Source organism: Anguilla anguilla, chromosome 14, assembly GCF_013347855.1.
Source record: "Anguilla anguilla isolate fAngAng1 chromosome 14, fAngAng1.pri, whole genome shotgun sequence".
NCBI classification, from domain to species: Eukaryota; Metazoa; Chordata; class Actinopteri; order Anguilliformes; family Anguillidae; genus Anguilla; species Anguilla anguilla.
Genome location: NC_049214.1, coordinates 13,045,834 through 13,065,114, shown reverse-complemented (window position 1 = coordinate 13,065,114; position 19,281 = coordinate 13,045,834). Strand labels below are relative to the sequence as shown.

Genomic DNA, 19,281 nt, shown 5'->3' with positions numbered 1-19,281 from the left:
GGCTGTGGCTGTGTGTGCCGTGTGAGGGGCGGGGCTGTGGTTGTGTGTGCTGTGTGAGGGACCGGACTGTGGTTGTGTTTGCCGTGTGAGGGGCGGGGCTGTGGTTGTGTGTGCCGTGTGAGGGACCGGACTGTGGCTGTGTGAGGGGCGGGGCTGTGGCTGTGTGTGCCGTGTGAGGGGCGGGGCTGTGGTTGTGTTTGCCGTGTGAGGGGCGGGGCTGTGGCTGTGTGTGCCGTGTGAGGGGCGGGCTGTGGCTGTGTGTGCCGTGTGAGGGGCGGGGCTGTGGTTGTGTGTGCCGTGTGAGGGGCGGGGCTGTGGCTGTGTGTGCCGTGTGAGGGGCGGGGCTGTGGCTGTGTGTGCCGTGTGAGGGGCGGGGCTGTGGTTGTGTGTGCCGTGTGAGGGGCGGGGGTGTGGCTGTGTGTGCCGTGTGAGGGGCGGGGCTGTGGCTGTGTGTGCCGTGTGAGGGACCGGACTGTGGCTGTGTGAGGGGCGGGGCTGTGGCTGTGTGTGCCGTGTGAGGGGCGGGCTGTGGCTGTGTGTGCCGTGTGAGGGGCGGGACTGTGGCTGTGTGTGCCGTGTGAGGGGCGGGCTGTGGCTGTGTGTGCCGTGTGAGGGGCGGGGCTGTGGCTGTGTGTGCCGTGTGAGGGGCGGGGCTGTGGCTGTGTGTGCCGTGTGAGGGGCGGGGCTGTGGCTGTGTGTGCCGTGTGAGGGGCGGGGCTGTGGCTGTGTGTGCCGTGTGAGGGGCGGGGCTGTGGTTGTGTGTGCCGTGTGAGGGTCGGGGCTGTGGCTGTGTGTGCCGTGTGAGGGGCGGGGCTGTGGCTGTGTGTGCCGTGTGAGGGGCGGGACTGTGGCTGTGTGTGCCGTGTGAGGGGCGGGCTGTGGCTGTGTGTGCCCTGTGAGGGGCGGGGCTGTGGTTGTGTGTGCCGTGTGAGGGGCGGGCTGTGGCTGTGTGTGCCGTGTGAGGGGCGGGGCTGTGGCTGTGTGTGCCGTGTGAGGGGCGGGGCTGTGGCTGTGTGTGCCGTGTGAGGGGCGGGGCTGTGGTTGTGTGTGCTGTGTGAGGGACCGGACTGTGGTTGTGTTTGCCGTGTGAGGGGCGGGGCTGTGGTTGTGTGTGCCGTGTGAGGGACCGGACTGTGGCTGTGTGAGGGGCGGGGCTGTGGCTGTGTGTGCCGTGTGAGGGGCGGGCTGTGGCTGTGTGTGCCGTGTGAGGGGCGGGGCTGTGGTTGTGTTTGCCGTGTGAGGGGCGGGGCTGTGGTTGTGTGTGCTGTGTGAGGGGCGGGGCTGTGGCTGTGTGTGCCGTGTGAGGGGCGGGGCTGTGGTTGTGTGTGCCGTGTGAGGGGCGGGGCTGTGGCTGTGTGTGCCGTGTGAGGGGCGGGGCTGTGGTTGTGTGTGCTGTGTGAGGGGCGGGGCTGTGGCTGTGTGTGCCGTGTGAGGGGCGGGGCTGTGGCTGTGTGTGCCGTGTGAGGGGCGGGGCTGTGGTTGTGTGTGCCGTGTGAGGGTCGGGGCTGTGGCTGTGTGTGCTGTGTGAGGGGCGGGGCTGTGGCTGTGTGTGCCGTGTGAGGGGCGGGGCTGTGGTTGTGTGTGCCCTGTGAGGGGCGGGGCTGTGGTTGTGTGTGCCGTGTGAGGGGCGGGGCTGTGGTTGTGTGTGCCGTGTGAGGGGCGGGGCTGTGGTTGTGTGTGCCATGTGAGGGGCGGGGGTGTGGCGCTGGCTCTAGCGCCGTACGGCCCGCCGGACAGTCTTCAGCTCCCGGCTTAGTGCCGGTCGAGCGGTCCGGGCCGGTTACCAGGGGCTGGCCCCAGATAAAGAGAGAGAGCGAGGGTGAAGAGCACGCTCGCTTTCCCCTCAATCCGCTCATGTCCCGGACCCGGGTGGAGGGGCGGGGGGGGTGGGGGGACGGACCAGGGGCTTAAGCCGCAGGCTTAGCGCTCGCCGATCCTGAGGCAAAGGCCACTACAAAGAAATCCCCCCAAATATGGCCGCCGCTGATGATCCGCACCGCGGTTAATCCCGGAGGGAAGTACCGGATCAGCACGCGGGGCCCTCCGGACCGGGGAGGGCTCGGACCCTCGCTGAAGCGCACCTCATTTTAAAGCGCTCTTTTTTTTTAACGGCGGAGGTGCTTCGCGTCCCGCCCGGGCCAGCTGACGGGACGGCGAATCCTTCGCGGGACTCCGCGTTTCCGGCGGCGACGGCTCCGCCAACAAGCCAGAGCGGCCGCCTGCCGTCTCTGAGGTCCGGCACGCACAGCAGCGCACCGCGAGAACGCGGACCCTCACGGAGAAGCCGGGGCGTCTGCTCCCAACAGCCGCGTCTCAGTCCATCACGTCTGACTGGAGACGCGGGACCAAAGGAGCCGCCGCGGAGAGCGTCGCAGAGAGCGTCGCAGAGAGCGCCGCAGAGAGCGTCGCAGAGCGCCGACGGCGAAGATCACACACACCACGTGAAGAGGAACAGGAGACGAAAAACGGCGACAAACGGCAAACAAACGAGAGACGGAGAGAGAGATGAAAGAAGAAGGAGAGCCGCTCGCAGGAACGACACCCCGATCCGACGGCACGGTCAGACCGCGTTCCGTCTCACGCCGGGGACGCCGTCTTCGCCAGCTCAGCCATGATCTCAATCGCAGCTCCTTTCTTAACTGAATATTCTCAGATTGTTACACATTTTATTTATTCGTTCGTGCTTTTTGTGGATTATTCTATGTAAGTGTGTTTCTGGGGTGTAAATTTCCCCAGGAGGGACAATAAAGAAATGCACTTCACTGAATTGTGGGGTATATGTACATGAATCATGTACGGTATACTGTATAATACACACATATGTATATAAGAGATCCTGTCCCAGTTGAGCAGGGGGAACCTGGAACCCTGGTCCCAGTAATGCGAGCCAATATCATGTTTCATACACATGCACATATACTACAGCAATTCAAGCTTTTGACCCAATTCCTCAGCTGGGATTCAAACCCACAACCTTCCATTTACATGCCTTCCCTTCCAGGTACCCTCCACTCACGGGCACTCGAAACAGCCCAAGATGGCACCAGCTAGGCCCGTGCAGAGACGACACGGTCTGCACCTGTATCTGTTCAACCAACAAAATGATCGGTATGCTGATAGTCAACCAGAAGTTGTGATGCATATTTTTTTGTAGCAAATAAATAGTCAAAGACATATCAGCATAGCTAGGCTGACATATTTATGCAGTGTCTCTCTCTCCCCTTGGTTGTGTGTGTGTGTGCCTGTGTCTCTACTACAGTACAACATAGAGGTATGAACCCATAAGAACTGAAGGCTGTTCAGAACAATGACAAAAACTTTGAAGTCAAACTGCAAAAATTTAAACAAATTGTACTTAACAAATCTTTAGCTATAAATCATTTTCAAAGTTAGTAACTAATAACTAACCAAGCAGTAAGTGGGACCTCATGCCCAAGTCCTCTGGCTTATCCCCTTCTATGCTATGTGCCGCACACAGCAGGACACACACACACACACACACACACACACACACACACACACACACACACACACACACACACACACGCACACACGCACACACTGAATCCTTTCTGTCTGACACCTCGTACCGTGTCCCTAAACAAAGGAACAAAGGGTTGAAGAATCACACTGTACAGCCAAGAAGCCACACTTTGTTTTTAATCAAAACAACATGCCTTTTGATGGCTGAGGAGAACCACAGAACGTTCTGGAAAACACAGCGAGCTACTATTTGGGGTGAGAGGTCCCTCTTTGATACTAGCACTCATAAATTAAAACCGCAACCGTCTTTCCTGTGGCGCCACTCGGGTAATGGGGGGGCGGGGTGGTGTGGGGGATGGAGGGAGAGGTGGAGGGGGGTAATGCCCGTCTAAGCCGCCCCCCCCCCCGATATCAGGGATGGCGCACGTGCCGCTGCGCTCTTATCAGCGTGGCACAGACCCGTGGCACAGCACATAGCCCCGCTCGCAGGCGTTACCAGGGCAACCAGGGGCCGTGGAGGGGGTCAGCTGACCCCAGCACGCCACCTCGTTGGTTGGGGGGGTGGGCACCAGTGGTTTGGGGAAGGGAGCTGGGGCTGAGACGGAGTCGGGAGAGACCCGAAAAAACCCCGGTACCGGCGGTCACCCCGCCCCTCGCAGCGCTACCGGACTACCGGAGATTAATGAGCTGGGCGATCAGCGCGCAGCACGCGCGGCGCAGGGTTAAACAGGCGTTAGGGGCTCACTTAGCGCCAGGTGAGCTCAGCGCCTCTGCGGAGCAGGGCTACGGCAACGCCGCGGCTCCTTTCAGGTGTTCATAATTAATCTCACGCATCCTCCGCTTCCACCCGCTCAGCTGGCTACTTAGAACCGTGCTGCAATAGGATTATTTCCTTTAATCGGCGGACAAAAAACACAAGTGCGCAAACATGCACTCACGACACAAGCTAGCGCTGCTCTGGGCTGCCTTCCCTGCCTGGGCGTCCTTTGCGTTAATGTAACCAGGGATGAGCAGCGCTTGCTAGCAGATACAACGGATCTTTAGGCAATGCAGGTGTGCGGCACATTGACAGAGAGAGGGAGAGGGAGAGACAGACAGAGAGAGAGACAGAGAGAGAGAGAGACAGAGAAGGAGAGGAGAGAGGAGAGAGCGAGAGAGTGAGAGGACAGCGCGAGAGAGAGAGTGAGAGGAGACAGAGAGCGAGAGAGAGAGTGAGAGGAGAGAGAGAGCGACAGAGAGAGCAGCAGAGGAGAAAGAGAGAGAGTGTTGGAAGAAAGAATTTGGAGTGCAGAATGCAGCTCTTCCTCGGTGCCTTTGCACAGAGAACATGACAGTGTGACCTTGTCTGAGGACATGATCTGCTGCCTGGATGTGCATGCATCTACCCTCGTGTGTGTTTGTGTGTGTGTGCGCGTGTGTGTGTGCGTGTGGTGTGTGTGTGCGCATGTGTGTGCGTGCGTGTCTCTGAGGTGACTCCAGACAGCACCGTCTGTACCTGGCACATGCAGACGAACGAGCTCGGCCATACCTCCAGTGATGAGCCGAGATGGACTACAAGCCTGCTGTCATCACAACAAACACAGAAAAATAACCGGCAGCCCCGGAACAAACATACAGGAATTACTTCACGCTTAAACATCCTCAATCAGATTAATGCAATTACCAGACGCCCGATGGCCCTCAGCTCTGACGCAGGCCTTCGCCCGTCTGCGTTTCTGCTGCTGCAACGGCGCTTTCGGGAAGACCGCAAATGCAATTATTCGTTGAAACGCTCGCTAATCGCGGGTAACAACCGGTTCATTCGTACGTCTGGGGCGCAGGACAGTTTTCAGCAGTTCCGGTGCCACAAAATATCTTTAACGGCAACGGACAAATTGAAACTTCTCCCCAGCGCGGTCCGGAACGATGCGCTTCAAGAACGGTAACTTTGAAGGGGACAGCGCAATTAACGTGAAAACAAAGGTTTTTTTGTTTGTTTGTTTGTTTTTCGTCCTCTCCCTTTAGCAAGGATGGATGAGCAGAGGAGCGGGGAACGACACCGAGCCCATTAGCATACGCGGAGCGCGTCCAAACCGTTAGAAGGCATTTCCATTTTACGCTGTCGATTTTGACGCCATTCGGTCGCGTTTGCGCTGTGCCAATCTCCTTCCGTTTTTGCCGCGCGGTTAAAGCGAAGGAGAGGGATTCCCCAGCGCTGATCCATTTATCCAGCGATTACCTAGCGCTGGCGTCTTAAATCCAGCGTATTTATTTACTGTAAGGGCTGTATTATTCACGGGCTCTTCCGACACTGAAGGCTTTGCAGAGTTTAACTATATGCTACAGCTGATCTCGGGGACCCAAAAGTTCTAATTTGCGTCTTTAATCTATAATTAGGCCTATTCTGCTTCCCTCCAACAGCACTCCAAGGAAATGCAGCTAATTGGCAGTAGCAAAAAAAAAAGAGATCAGGGCCAAAGCACATGCCCCCCCCCCCCCCCCCGCCCTGTGTGAGATTGTGAGATAGGGCTTTCTTGCCCTCAACCAGCAGCTCCTGTTCACCACGGTTACTGGAATCACACATGCCCTCCCCCCCCCCCCCTATTACATCACGGCTTAAACTCCTCCCCTTCAAAAGTACTTTTCCCACTGACAACCAGAAGCGCTTCTTAACAGAGATGCAACCATTTTCTGAGACTGGCAGTGGTGTGTGGTGAGGTTTGGGGGTACACTTCAGTACCACACTCAACAGGAAAATATGGTAACACTTTAGGGGGTGGGGCTAGATTGACTGAAAGGCCCGTTCTTGTCATCATGAGCTTACATTCCAAACACTGTGGCGCTACTGCTATTAATAAACTAACCACATCCTGAAAGAAATGGTTTTGTTTCACTTCGTTTCGAAGGGCCATACGGGCACGTCAGCATTCGTACGAGAGGGCTGAAACAAAGACGCATATTTAGGGTGCATTAACCGCAAAATACGGAGGAAAACAACGAACGCAGAAGCGCTTTCGGGTCACGCCTGCTTATCTCTCCTCTAACGAGACGGCGGGCTCTGCATTGGAGGCACGTAGCGGACGCCCTCGCCGAGCCCAGAGCCCCGCAGCGCTGGGTCCATTCATCAGCCGCGCTCTCCAGCTGTCCGCCGCGCCTTCGGGCCCGCGCAAACAGACGCGCCCGCGCCGCTGCCCCGGGCGCCGGCGCCTCTCCCGCCGCACCGCCAGCCGCCGGCGCACAGCTCGGCGACCAGCCGATTACCCACAATGCCTCGGAGCGAGGGGAGGGCGAGACGGGTGGGACGTTACCGATTCCACAGGCCGACCAGATACTGCGTTTAACGTTGAACGTTTCCCTTATCATAGGAGGGAAAATGTTTTCGTTTGATTCTTAGGAACGAGCGAGACCATGGATAATGCTGTGGCAATGAATGTGAGAGCTGTTAGGCATACCCATCCGGAAGTTCTCGTGGTTGCAGAACTGAATGGACAGAAGGAATGAGGGAAGGAGCTGGCTGTCTGCTTTGTCTAAGGAATCTGCGATGTTACGGAACATCAGGGGAGTCCTGTTTCTCACCACACAGATCTCCAGGAGTATCACTGGATTTCATTCATGCCCCAACTCTCGAGAACGCTCTTTTGCAAATGCATTACCGCTGCAGCTAGAACAGCCACGTGCATTTAACATGACATTACGCGTGTCTAACGAAGGGAGGCGGGCAGCTCAGATTTTGTGAATGACTGGTCACTGTGTCCAGTCAGAGTCCAGAATCATGGACTGACCAGTCACAGAGTAGGAAATCCCCGCCCCAGCACTCTCTTCTCAGTAAAAACCATCTCACTGGTCATCCAGCCTGTCACTCAAACGTATCGGCTAATACGGCCAAATAGCTGCTGGGGGGCGTCACCTTCACCATCGTGACTCTAGCTTGGAAACCAGCTTTTCCAAATTGAGCGGCCTCTCTCAGTCGTTCATTTTCCCTCAGACCCATTTTAGCCAAACATAGAGGACCATCGCCTGAGTGGAAATCCTTTGTCTGCCTGACCTCCAACGCAAGATGCTGCTCAAGTAACTGCCCGGCTCCAGAAAGGAGAAGGGAGAAGGAGCCTAAGAGCCTGCCCTGCCTTCAGGAGCCAGCGCTGGCCGCCCGTCAGCTCCTCTGAGCACAGCCGCACTCACACTCATTAGCGGCGTCAGAGCGACGGGAAATCCACTTCCTGTTGCAAACTGCAGCGAGCTGCAGAAGAGCCAGCGTTTGTGTTGCGATGGGAGAGTACGGCTGTCTGTCTGAACCCCAGGAAGGGCGGAGCTAACGCACGCCAGCACGAGAGAACAGGAAGGCCTTGCTGTACGTTGGGAAACACCGTGGCTCAAATGCAGGGATCGGCCGATGGCCCCCGCCTTCCTCTCGACGCCTCCGGCTCTGCGCTTCACGCTGGATTCCCGACCGGAAACACTTTAACACCCGACAGAAAGCAACAGGAGCCATAATGGCGCACTCACGTAGTCGTGGAAGGCCTTGGCTTCGCTGGAGTGCTCACATGTCTCTCTCCTCTCGGGTGCTGCACAGTACAGGTCCCAGAATACACTGCAACACACAGGCAGAGGTGTGGGCATGCACATCTCACACATACACACACAAACATATATCACACACAAATACATGCACACAAACACACGCAGACGTACACACACACAGTCAGACACACACTGGCCACATATACCTGCATCACACACAAACACGTATACGTACACACGCACAAATGCGTACACACACGTGGACATTGGGGCACACATACACACACCCAGACACACACACACACACACAGAAAGAAGATAATGTTCCAGCAGAGATGCACGGGTAACATTTTCTTTTACACTGAAACTTTGCATTATGCAAAATGTGCTCCAATTGACAACCAGGTGAGCCGGGGCTGAGCTGACTCGAAAGTTAATCATTTCCCAGCCTGTTTAAAGCACATCAGTGTATCACACTGCGCAGGGCCGTGCGAGTCATTTGGGGTCAGGCGCGCTACTTTCTCTAACAGCGTTTGCTTTGGCTGCGGAGGGAGCCGCAGAGGGGCGACGGGGAACGTGCGATTTCCGCAGGTCTGAGGAACGAGCGGAGGCGTCGGCAAACTCACCACCACCACGAATGCAGGAACCCTGGAGGTTCTCCTAATGTGATGTTCTTCTCCCATCGGATCTGACGGGGTGGAAAAGAGAACAGAGTGAGCAAAGAACGCACACGAATGGAAACAAACAGTGTGGCCCATACACTGTCTTTCGGGCTAGCCCTGTTCACCTTCTCCTCAGTCAACTGAACAATAATTAATTGAGCGAATTTCCAGAACAACCTAATTTACATCAACGATAAAGACTGAACAACAACCTGCTTAAATATTGGCAATTACTCTCCGGTGAAGAAATTATTCTGAATAAAAATGCATCCATCCATCAGGATAATTCAGTGGCAAATTGATTTCCCTTCGCGTAGGGCATGCAGAGAGTGAAGAAGCTGCAGCGATGGCATTATCGTTGCCAATACGGACCGAGGTTCTCCTCCCCTCAGATCTCACAGAGGGAGAACGAGGGTGAAGACGGGAGGCTAGCGTTAGCATTAGCACGACCTGGTAGCCCCTAAATCCAGGCTAGCCCCGCCAGCGTGTTCTCGCCTTTCCGATGTTACCCGGTTGCCAAAAACCTCGCGGGAACAGCGTGCGCTAAGCTCATTCCTGAGCTTCCCCGTGAGGTCAGGGACAGCTAACGCTGTATGCAAGCATCAGGAAGAAGCCTGAGCACGTGGACCACACATACACATTTTTTTTCTTTATTCAAAGTTGCTCTTGACGACCGGGCTGGTTACGCCGACGGCTTTTCGGAGAACAACCCTGTGCGGGCCGCCCTCTCAGCGTCCGCTCCGCACGGGAGGAGGGGGGAAAGCTACACGGAGACCGGATCAATTTACTTTGATGAGTCTTAATTAGAAAAGTAATCGCAACGATTAGGGTTGAAAGCCTACAGTAAGCAGCTGGACGCCTTCCAGAAGTCTATCAAGCACATTTGGCCTTTTTTAGTGCATTGATTTATCCGGACTGACCCCCCCCCCCCCCCCCCCCCCCCCCCCCCCCCATATGTGCATTATGTGTCATTAAAGCCAAATCAGTCACCTGTTCACTTCTACATGGCTGTGGCAGAGAGAATTGCAGTGATGTGGCTTTTACATTGATAAAGGTTCTGTTGCTCCCTGTTACAAATGAAACAAGAGTGGGGACAATACCGTGTTTAATGTTCTTTCAGATAAACCTGCCCCTTGTGTGTGGTTTATTATTTATTTATCTGAAGTTCTGGACTGATATCGTTGTCGGATTCTCGCTTTGCCGCTTCTCTGTCCCTGACAGCACCCGCGGCGTCGGAGGAGACCCACGCGGTTATGATTCTGACTCAGCGCTCAGGACCCGGGCCTGCCGCCGCCCCTCGACCTCACGAGCCCACCGCAGAGCGGGCGCTGCCGCCCCTCCACCTCACGAGCCCACCGCAGTGCGGACGCCTTCCAGAGCGAGACCGGCGTGAGAAGGGGGCTCGCCCGAGTACCCCCCCCCCCCCCCCCCCCCCCCGCTGCCCAACCCGCCAGCCTTCACCGGGCCCTTCCACCGGGCGCTCGGGAGCGCGGCTCGTAGGGGAAGGGCGGGACGGGCGCGAAAGTTCAGGGCCCCGCGGCGCGCGCAGACTGCTGCTAACCGCTCTTATCCGCATCAAACTGGAAACCGCTCCCTGACTCCACCGTATAGATCTCAGCGGAGCCGACCGCTTTTCCACACACGCCTCATTTCACCTACGCGGGAACTGGCCAGGCTAAACATAACGACGTCTAAAACGCAGACCGCCTAATAACGTTACACAGCAGTTAGCAGCTTAACACATTACTCATATCTGTATGGTAATCGCTCCATCTTTCACCACACTCCCTTAAAATAACAGTGACTAAGGCGCTTCTCATAGAAAACCATACTTGCGGCGAGCGCAAGTCGTTGCTTGGACACTTTATCTCTCTCTTTTCCTGTTCTCTCTTATACTTCTCTCTTTTTTTACTGCGAAATGAAAGAGAGCGAGAAAGACGTGAAGGAGGCTTCTGAAACGCGCCCTTCCCTCGCCCTTTTCGGGCTGCGGGTCCCGGTGCGTTCTCAGAGAGCGAGCCTGTCCCTCGAACCCGAGTTCATAGCAGATAACGGCCTTTCAAAACCGATTTTCTAGCGCGCGGCGTTCGAAAAGGCGTGTAATGCGTTAAAGGCGTCAGCGGCGGGCGTGATTCCGAACGCGCGGCAGCGTCTGCAGCCAGCGCGCTTCGAGTGAAAAGACGCCACCGCCTCGCTTTCATCCCCCCGATCCACGCGGCGCTTACAAACACCGCCGAGAAGCCACCTGTCAGAGTGGGGAATGCCTTCTCGGTCCCGCAATGCACACTGGGATTCATTCCGCAATGCTGACTGGGAAATGTTGCTCATCGTAATAAAACAGGGGTCACATTTACATGTTTAATTTTTCAGTGATTACTCACGATTACTAAATTTAGCTATTTCAAAGTGTGATTGCAAGGTTTCTTTTTTAAAAATAAAACATACAAATGTAAACAACATAAAAAAGCGCAGAAACGTACGTCTGCACGTCAAGTCCAGAATCGGAACACACACAAAGTGTCAAGTGTGGTATGCTTCTTTGCAAATTGCAATTGAACAATCTTACATCAATGATAACCAGATTTGACAATAAACAAATTTCTGTCTCAGTACGCAATGTTGCATACTGAGACAGAAAGCATGCCATTGTAAATTAATCACAGTTGTCACTTGTACTCATATGAAAATAGAGGGTAAAATCAATGAATACAGACATTCATGCACAGACGATCAGAGAACTGGTGCTTCCACCTGAAGATTTCAATCCCTCAAAGTGTCAGGACACTACCTGGCTACTGCAGCTGGAAGCCAAGGTGTGAAGCACTGCCTGAGTCCACACACACCACTGCTCAGCCCTGAACTTTTACCCCACTAGTGCTGGGTCAAGCTGCATTAGTGGAGACTGTTAGGCTAAGATGATCCAAACAGCATGTGATCGAGGAAGTGTGCGCATTTTAATAAGCCAGGACTCCTGGTTTTTATCGTTACGAAGCAGGACTCATTCTGGAAATGAAATAGTAGAACGTTTGGAGTTTTATAACGGAAAAAGTAATATACTGGTATGAAAACGTTCTGAGGTAAAATTTTCAGGTAGTTTTTAATGAAAAGTTGTAGTTACAGTACATAGCAGCTACGGACAATGCCCCACCCTTCCCTGCTGTATAAACGCTCTTCACAGTCCTCCTCATTGCCAGGGAAGCTCAGAAAGACAGGACCGGGTTCAGACGGGGTCCTGAGGAGTTTATGTTTCCCCTCGTTAGAAGTGGAAGTAGCTGAGAGCAGGGCTTCGCCACGGCGCCTCTCCCAGCCCGCCCCCACGCCCCCGCCTCTCATCCGGCCCTGTCAGACGAGACGGACGCCGCGCGGCTAATGCACCCCGCGCGCTGAGCGCTGCTCCTGCGCGTAATCACATCAGGCGGGGGGCGCACAATGCGCTAGCCCGCCCACCGGAGGCTCCGCCCAATGGAGGCTCCGCCCACCGGAGGCTCCGCCCACTGGAGGCTCCGCCCACTGGTGGCTCCTCCCACTGGAGGCTCCGCCCACTGGTGGCTCCGCCCGGAAAGCGCTTACCTCCGACAGGAAGGTCTGTGCAGACTTCTGAGCTCCTACATGCAGCAGGTATTCGTACACGTAGAGCGCTAACCTGGAGAAAGAGAGAGGAGAGGGGGAGAGAGAGAAGCAGGGGTTTAATGCCTGATCCCGCTACGGTGGGACGTGTTCCCTCAGATTAAATGAGAACGTGTCCCGCCACAACCACAATCACAGAAAATGAATGCGCTGAAAAGCAGAGATCGATATACGGACAGTTCAAAGCACAGGATCAGTTACACACATGAAACAGATTTGGGTCATGTGCAAGGTCAGGTACATTAATACAGGAGCATAAGCGAACTCCATGTGCAAGTACAGAGAGTCACTAGGTAGACCATTTCCTTTAACAATATATGCCTTTCCTGTCTAAAGTCTACACAATTTTAGGCACCTGTTCATTCTTTTAATTACTCTTAATTACTCTTAACTCTTAATTACTCCAGTTTGCTGAAACTGTATCTAAAGCAAACCAGATCCTCAGTAAAACCCAACTCCTAATCCCATACGCTTGGCGTTCATGTCTAATGGACCCCACTGACAGTTCTTTTTCTGGATACCAACCACGTGGAATGATCGCTCTGTAAACACATCAATATCGAGGTCCAACCCGCAGCCACTCTGATGGTGAGGGACGGCTGGAAATGGCCGCCGAATCTGATAGTGTCCGAGAAGGCGCTTTATGTCCTCGTGCATGCAGAGGGGGCCGGCGGCGGCGGCGTGGACAGAGACCTCCATAAATCAATCAGCGCGGCCGCGGCGCGGCGGCCTCCGGTGACACTGCGCTCTCACGAGTCACGGCGGGCCCTGAGCCCCGAAAGACGGCGGAGAGAAGCCCCCTGACAGACAGGGGCTGCGGAGGAGGCCGCCTGTCCCAGCCGGGGGGGGGGGGTTTTGAAGGGCCGCGCGGTGCTACGGAGGCGCCCCGCATTCCAGCGGGGTCGATACAGCCCCAAACGGTCTCACGGGGAACGCCTCCGAACCGTTAGCATGACGGGGAGGTGCTGCTGGACCAGCGCAATGCTAACGGCCGTGAGGGAAAGGCATGTGGGTCCCTTTCACTGAGAACAAGAGGCGAGCGTCATAAAAGTAAAATGGTGAGAAAGGTAGAGTAAGGGACAGAGAGAGGGAGAAAGTGAGAAAGAGAGAGAGAGAGAGAGAGAGAGAGAGAGATAACCCAGAGATAGAAAGAACGTTCTGACAAGATGACAGGGTTCATTACAGGCCGCTGGCCCAGAAGATTCATCCGCTGCAGTTTCAGAAGGAGAAACAGGACGTCCGCCGGCACACCTTCCCCCCAAAAAATTTCAGCTCCTGCTCTCACAAATATAAAAGCATTTTTGTCTCCTCTCCCCCTCCTGCCCCCTCCCTCCAGGAACAGCACACACCAGGACTGATTGGCCACCGTGAAGAATTCCACAGAAAAACATCTCAGGGCTGAATCGGAAAGCGAGAGTAGAGCTTGGCGCAGTGGAAGAAGGGTTTTTTTGGTTTGTTTTTTGGTTTATTTTAGGACAGAACTCTGAGGTGAACAAGCAGCAGGCAGCTGGGTGTGACAGTACTCCGTGGGCTGCTAGATGCCTCATTCAGTTAAGGCCCCACGCTGTGCTGCAAGGTAGAGCCCCATCGTCTCCGTGCCTGCGATAGCAGATAGTTGGACATTCCAAATTAGGATGAGAATTGGGCATGTTCAGCCGCACGTTGGGCAGAAAATTTGTTTTTAATAAATTAAACATAAAAAAGATTCCTGCCAGCGACTAATTGGCCATGAACTGAAAAGACCCTGTCTTGTATAATTTAGGATGAGTTGAATTGTTCTGACATGGATGGACTTGTTCATGATGGAAATATCAGACCTAGTGGAAAAATAAATATTTCCTTGCCGAACCGGATCTCAACTCAACTGTAGCTCCGTGTTCGGCCTTATCTCCTTCAGAGAATTTACTGGAAGGACAGTTTCAGCCCCGGCTTTCAAATGCGCAGTTTGTGACATGTGCCAAGATATTGGTCACACCGTAACATTCTATATGGCAGGCCGAGTAGGATAAAAGAGACACTTCGGACGGATAAAGTAACTGAGTCAAACAGAATTAGAACTTATAAAAATAAACGTGTGGAATATCTCCACATTCAGCAGGAGGACAGGGAGGAGACTGAGGCTTATATTGATCTGTTCCGATCCAGAGCTGCTCGTGTGATCTGCGGTAACCTGAATCGAGAGCCTGTCGCTTCAAGAACCTTTGTAGTCTGGCCCATAGCAGAAAGAAAAACGTTCACCTGCACACCCCTGATGGGACACCGTGAACACACTCCCATGGGTGACCTCGTCATAGCGATGATTGAAGAGCACAACTGCCTGAAGTGTAGTTAAACAAACACGACAGCAGGCGTCAGGTGGCCAAGGCCTTTGGCATGTTGAATTACTATTTTATCATGACATATAAAAAATGTCCTGTTTTGACATTGAAATATCATAGTGCTGCAGCTCGTTATATTCCGCAATACCTGATATTGAGTATTTAGTATGCTCCCAATGTTATAAATTTAACGGACGGACGTTTTGACCGGAGAAGGTTCATCATCAGGGCAGACCTGTCCTTGGGTTTGAAATGTTGTCCCACCTTTTAATTCATAAGATAGGGAGCATAACTCATACATTCAGGTGTCAAACTCTGTATCGCCATTTTAATTTAGTCTGACCAGTGTGCCAGGAGTGGATGTCCATTCCCCAGAGTCGAGACCTAGCCTAGTTCTCTTCCCACTTCCCTGAGACCCTTGCACTTGGCTTTTCATACAGGTCTGGGGCCTAAAATGCCTGTAAAGTGCTTTGAGTCAGTAGTCGTTTTTGAAAAGTGCTATACAACTAAAAACCATTTTGAACTGAATTGAATAATAAGTGCAAGATTTCTTGTTATTGCTTTTGTCATTTCATCGGCATAGCACCTCACTATGTCAATGTACACGCATGCCACCTTAATTGTACTACTGAGTAGCCTATTTATTGAGCGGTGCAGTATCTAGAAATAACTGGATGCTTGTTTACAAATAGAAATAGTGTCTATTCAATATTTAATATGAGTATTTAAATGCATAAGACAGCGTGCAGAATGCTGTTGATGCTTTAAAGCGATGCAATTTATTCAATCAAATGTAGCAGAAACAGTCCTTGTTTTCCAGCATGTGGAGTTACTGTATATGAATATCAGATTAAGATCGGCAAAGCCCTGAGCATACGTAATAAGATATTTATTTCACCTTTGTTTAAATAGGAAGGTCAACCGCAAACTCGTGATAACACTGAGAAACAAGGTAGGGGCCTCATGCAAGGGAGAGGTCAATCGACTGCAAGGGAGTTGGACAGGAGGCCAGATTGAGGGAGTCTGCAATTGGGAATTTCACCAAAACTCTGGACCCCTTCTCTTTCAATACATGCCACCGAAAATCTTTCACATCTACAGTGAGTCAGACCCTTATATTCAAGATGTATGTGCAAGACGCTCAAGTAAGTCACAAGTATTCACTTTTTTCCTTAAATCTCTCTGAAAACGACTTCCTGCCCATCAAAGTGAGTCGGTTGGCCGCATGGAATGTTCCGGTAACGAGCAACGAGCCGAGCGCTTTGATCGGCCCCAGAAAGACGGAGGCCGCGGACCGTGCAACAAAGACCCGGAAAACCTCATAAAAGTGACCCAGTTCCAAGAGGCCTCTTCTGTGCTAATCAGGAGCAGCTTGACCCAGGCGTGTTGGAGATGTGCACTGGCCCATTAGTCAGCCCACCGCCTCGCCGTTGTGGGGGAAGAGGGGAGGAAACGAAGGCCTTTTCGAGGGCTAGTGTACCGAGAATCAGTCCGCACACAAAGACCGTACAGCCAAAGGAAGATTGGGACTGCAAAATCGGCATCCCTGGCCGAGGCTAAGGCCCCACGGTGAGTCACACCGACTGTACCTCCATTCATCTGGTGATTAAGTGCTCTACTGGACAGGGTGCAGTGACCCACACGTTTGATCAGGAGCTGCTTCTGGTCCAACCGCAACCGCACCGTGGATGAGGTTAGAATAAGGAGGTGCAGGCCCAGAAACCCGGTCCAGCCACCCGCTTTCGGTACTGCTCTGAGCAAAGTGCCTTCACATTAAGTTCCACCGTCATAGACAAGTCAAACACAATTCCAACAGAGACCTCACTGCTAGACAAAATACACACAGGCAGCCATTAGCTGAAAGCTTCGACAGATTGTCCTGCTGCCCAGACTTGGCTGGTGCATTTTAAATTGTGACCAGGTCAGCACGTCTGTATGGACGAGAATATCGCAAGAGAAAGATGTGACAAGAAACCTTTAAACAAAGGCTTTTTTCAATAGAAAATGTACTTCTCATTCTTCAGAAGTACATACTTCAGCTGAATAACTGACACAAATTCAAAGGATCTAACACTGCCGATTGATAGCATTTCATGCTAATTCAAATCCTCACCTGCCATTCAATCCCAGAGGTCCGGCAGGTATGTATCTGAGGGCTAGAGAGGTCTATCAGCCTCTCTGAGTTCATAGATTCTGACACAATGCTGCACATTCGATAGACCAACCACATACTCAGCTCAGTATACATAACGCCGATAGTTCTACCTCTCTAGCGTTGAGGCTGAACCATTCAAAAATGACAAACCTTATGAATATTCATGAAAGTGCATGACAAATTATGATACTGGGGCCATGGATGTTCTGCCCTTGGGCACAATTTATGAATAACTCATAAACTCCAACAGAGCAGCAGATACTCCAGTTACCTACCGGAACCTTCTATAATCAGGAGCAAGGAGGAAGGAGAGAACGGAAGGAATACGGAAGCCGACCCTTCGATTGGTCAAAAAGACTTAAGATGTCTTTGGCCCTGTTCCTCACCAGAAAGGACATCACAATGTGAGGAAGCTGAGAGCATCTAAATGCTACAGAAAAGGTAATCAGCAATGCCAGGTCTTTATCTGACTTTCAGGGATTAACCAAGTGTACTGGACCACGTCAATGAGAGATAAAAGAAAATAAGTCCAATCTGTTGATAGCCAAAAGCCTGTTGATGAACAGTATGCTTTACATTTCAATGAATGCTCTCAGCAGGTCTCCGGAGGTCAGGAAGCGTCAGGAGCTGCTATGGTTACGAGATGACGAGGATCGAATGTCAAAAGCACCAGTTTCAGCGTGTCGTTGGGTGATTCCCGTCTCTGAGCTCCTCTCAAAAGGAGACCTGCCTGGACAGCAAGGGGGAGTGGGAAAGCACCTCCATGGCTGTGTGTCCATAGAAACTGAGTTGGTTGCAGTCAATCAGGAAGAGCTTTTCAACCAATTTCAGCAACAGTAGCCACCATTGTTCCCACCTGGCCCCTCCCCCTGATTTCTGTCCACACCCATCAGGGGTAGCAATTACAGGCACACAGGTGCGAGTCTGCACTACACTACACTACAGTGTGGATTTACAGTGCGTGAAGTAGGTTTGCTTTCTAAGTTAATGGGCAAACAAGCAGGTTAAATCCCATTAAGAACCGCCATCAACTTGAAGTCATAAATGTATTTGCTAAGACTTGGGTAAAGCAGGCAACTGGTCAGTTTTTTTAAGCACATTTTTAAGAGCCCTCAAAATGTTTTAAAACTGAACAATGCATTTGTAATCCTAGTCCTTAATAATTGCATCCTAAGAGTTCACAAAATAAATAAATAAATAAATAATAAATTCATTAATTCATTCATTCAAGTTTATTTGACATGGACATCATAATTACATTGGATAAACCAGATGCATTGCTTAAGTGTTTTAGCATACACGCTAATTCTCAACACATTAATTGCAATGAATACATAATAAGCACAGCATACTGTTTTTTTCCCCAGTGTAACAGAGTATAGGTAAATGTATAGTCTAGTCTTAATATGTAGCCTATGTTAGGATAGTTAATGTGCTAATAATTCAGTTCAGTCGAGAACTTCTTACTACACAATTATTGACTGAGTGTTAATTATTCTTTGTTGTTACACTGAAATTGTATCTTTTTTAATATTAATGTTTTACGTTTCTTCTTGATAGGTCTCCTACATGGCTGTAATATAAGTAATCAAAGCAGCACGTAGAAAGCGTCTTGGGTACTGTGTAGGCTATCTAAAAGGGAAAATAAAGTTTTAGACTTAATTAGACTTAACAGGTTACACCCAAACAGCTTTTTTAAATCAAAAGTTTTACAATGACATGTACTACAATGAAAATAAAATGTAGGCTAATGGAACAGTCTTCTGATTACCTTTAAATCAACACCAAAACCTGTTATAGAAAACCAGAGTAATTCAAGGTGAGACCTCAATGAGGTGAAATGTAGTCATTTGGATATGCCCAAAATGTTCGTAACAATTTATGCTAGACGTGACATCTAGCCTAATATGGAAGGATTTTATATGAAACATGTCAAGGTGTTTTTACTTCTGTTTAACGTTTACTGTAGCTCTATTAAAGGTGTAAAAAAGTTATTTGCCTAACAAGCCTTCGATGAACAGTCACCAAATTTGGGAGTTCTTTGTCAGACAGAACAAGCCTCTTAATCATTGATGAACTACTTAATTAGTTTTTTGACACAATTTTGTTCAAGACAGGAAGATGAACACAAATTCATTCAGATCTCCAATTCCCTTGCATAGCTTCCTCTTAAAGAACAAACAATAAATAAATAAAAAAATAATAACATATACATAATAACATATTTAATCATTTTCACAAAGCACTGACAAATGGGCTAGTACTCAACACGAAGTGTGCTCATGTTCTACCTTGAGAAATCTAGGCTATGTTGAATAAAAAAGGTCCAAGCACAGACCCTTCACATTGTAATAACCACCCCCCCCCCCCCCAAAAAAAATGACCATCCTGTGAAAAATTTTAATTGCACTGGCTGAGTTGACAATCGTGTTAACATTACTGTTTTCTAAGGTGGAAGTCAGCATCAATTGTGACAGGGCAAGGCTAACATGAATGTTGCCCATTTCAAATAAAATCAGTTGCTGGAAAAGTCTCTCCTTCG

The 19,281-nt window shown here is 51.5% G+C and overlaps 1 protein-coding gene across 1 annotated transcript in view; it reads right to left on the bottom strand.

The window, feature by feature from the left end:
* Nucleotides 1–19,281, bottom strand: part of ssbp2 (single-stranded DNA binding protein 2) — a 96,094-nt gene that overhangs the window by 56,150 nt on the left and 20,663 nt on the right. Inside the window, exons 2-4 of the mRNA XM_035390361.1 lie at nt 12,210–12,282; nt 8,607–8,668; nt 7,966–8,050 (exon numbers count right to left, since the gene is read on the bottom strand). Coding sequence (XP_035246252.1) covers nt 7,966–8,050; nt 8,607–8,668; nt 12,210–12,282 — 220 coding nt within the window. The remainder of the gene's footprint in view (nt 1–7,965; nt 8,051–8,606; nt 8,669–12,209; nt 12,283–19,281) is intronic.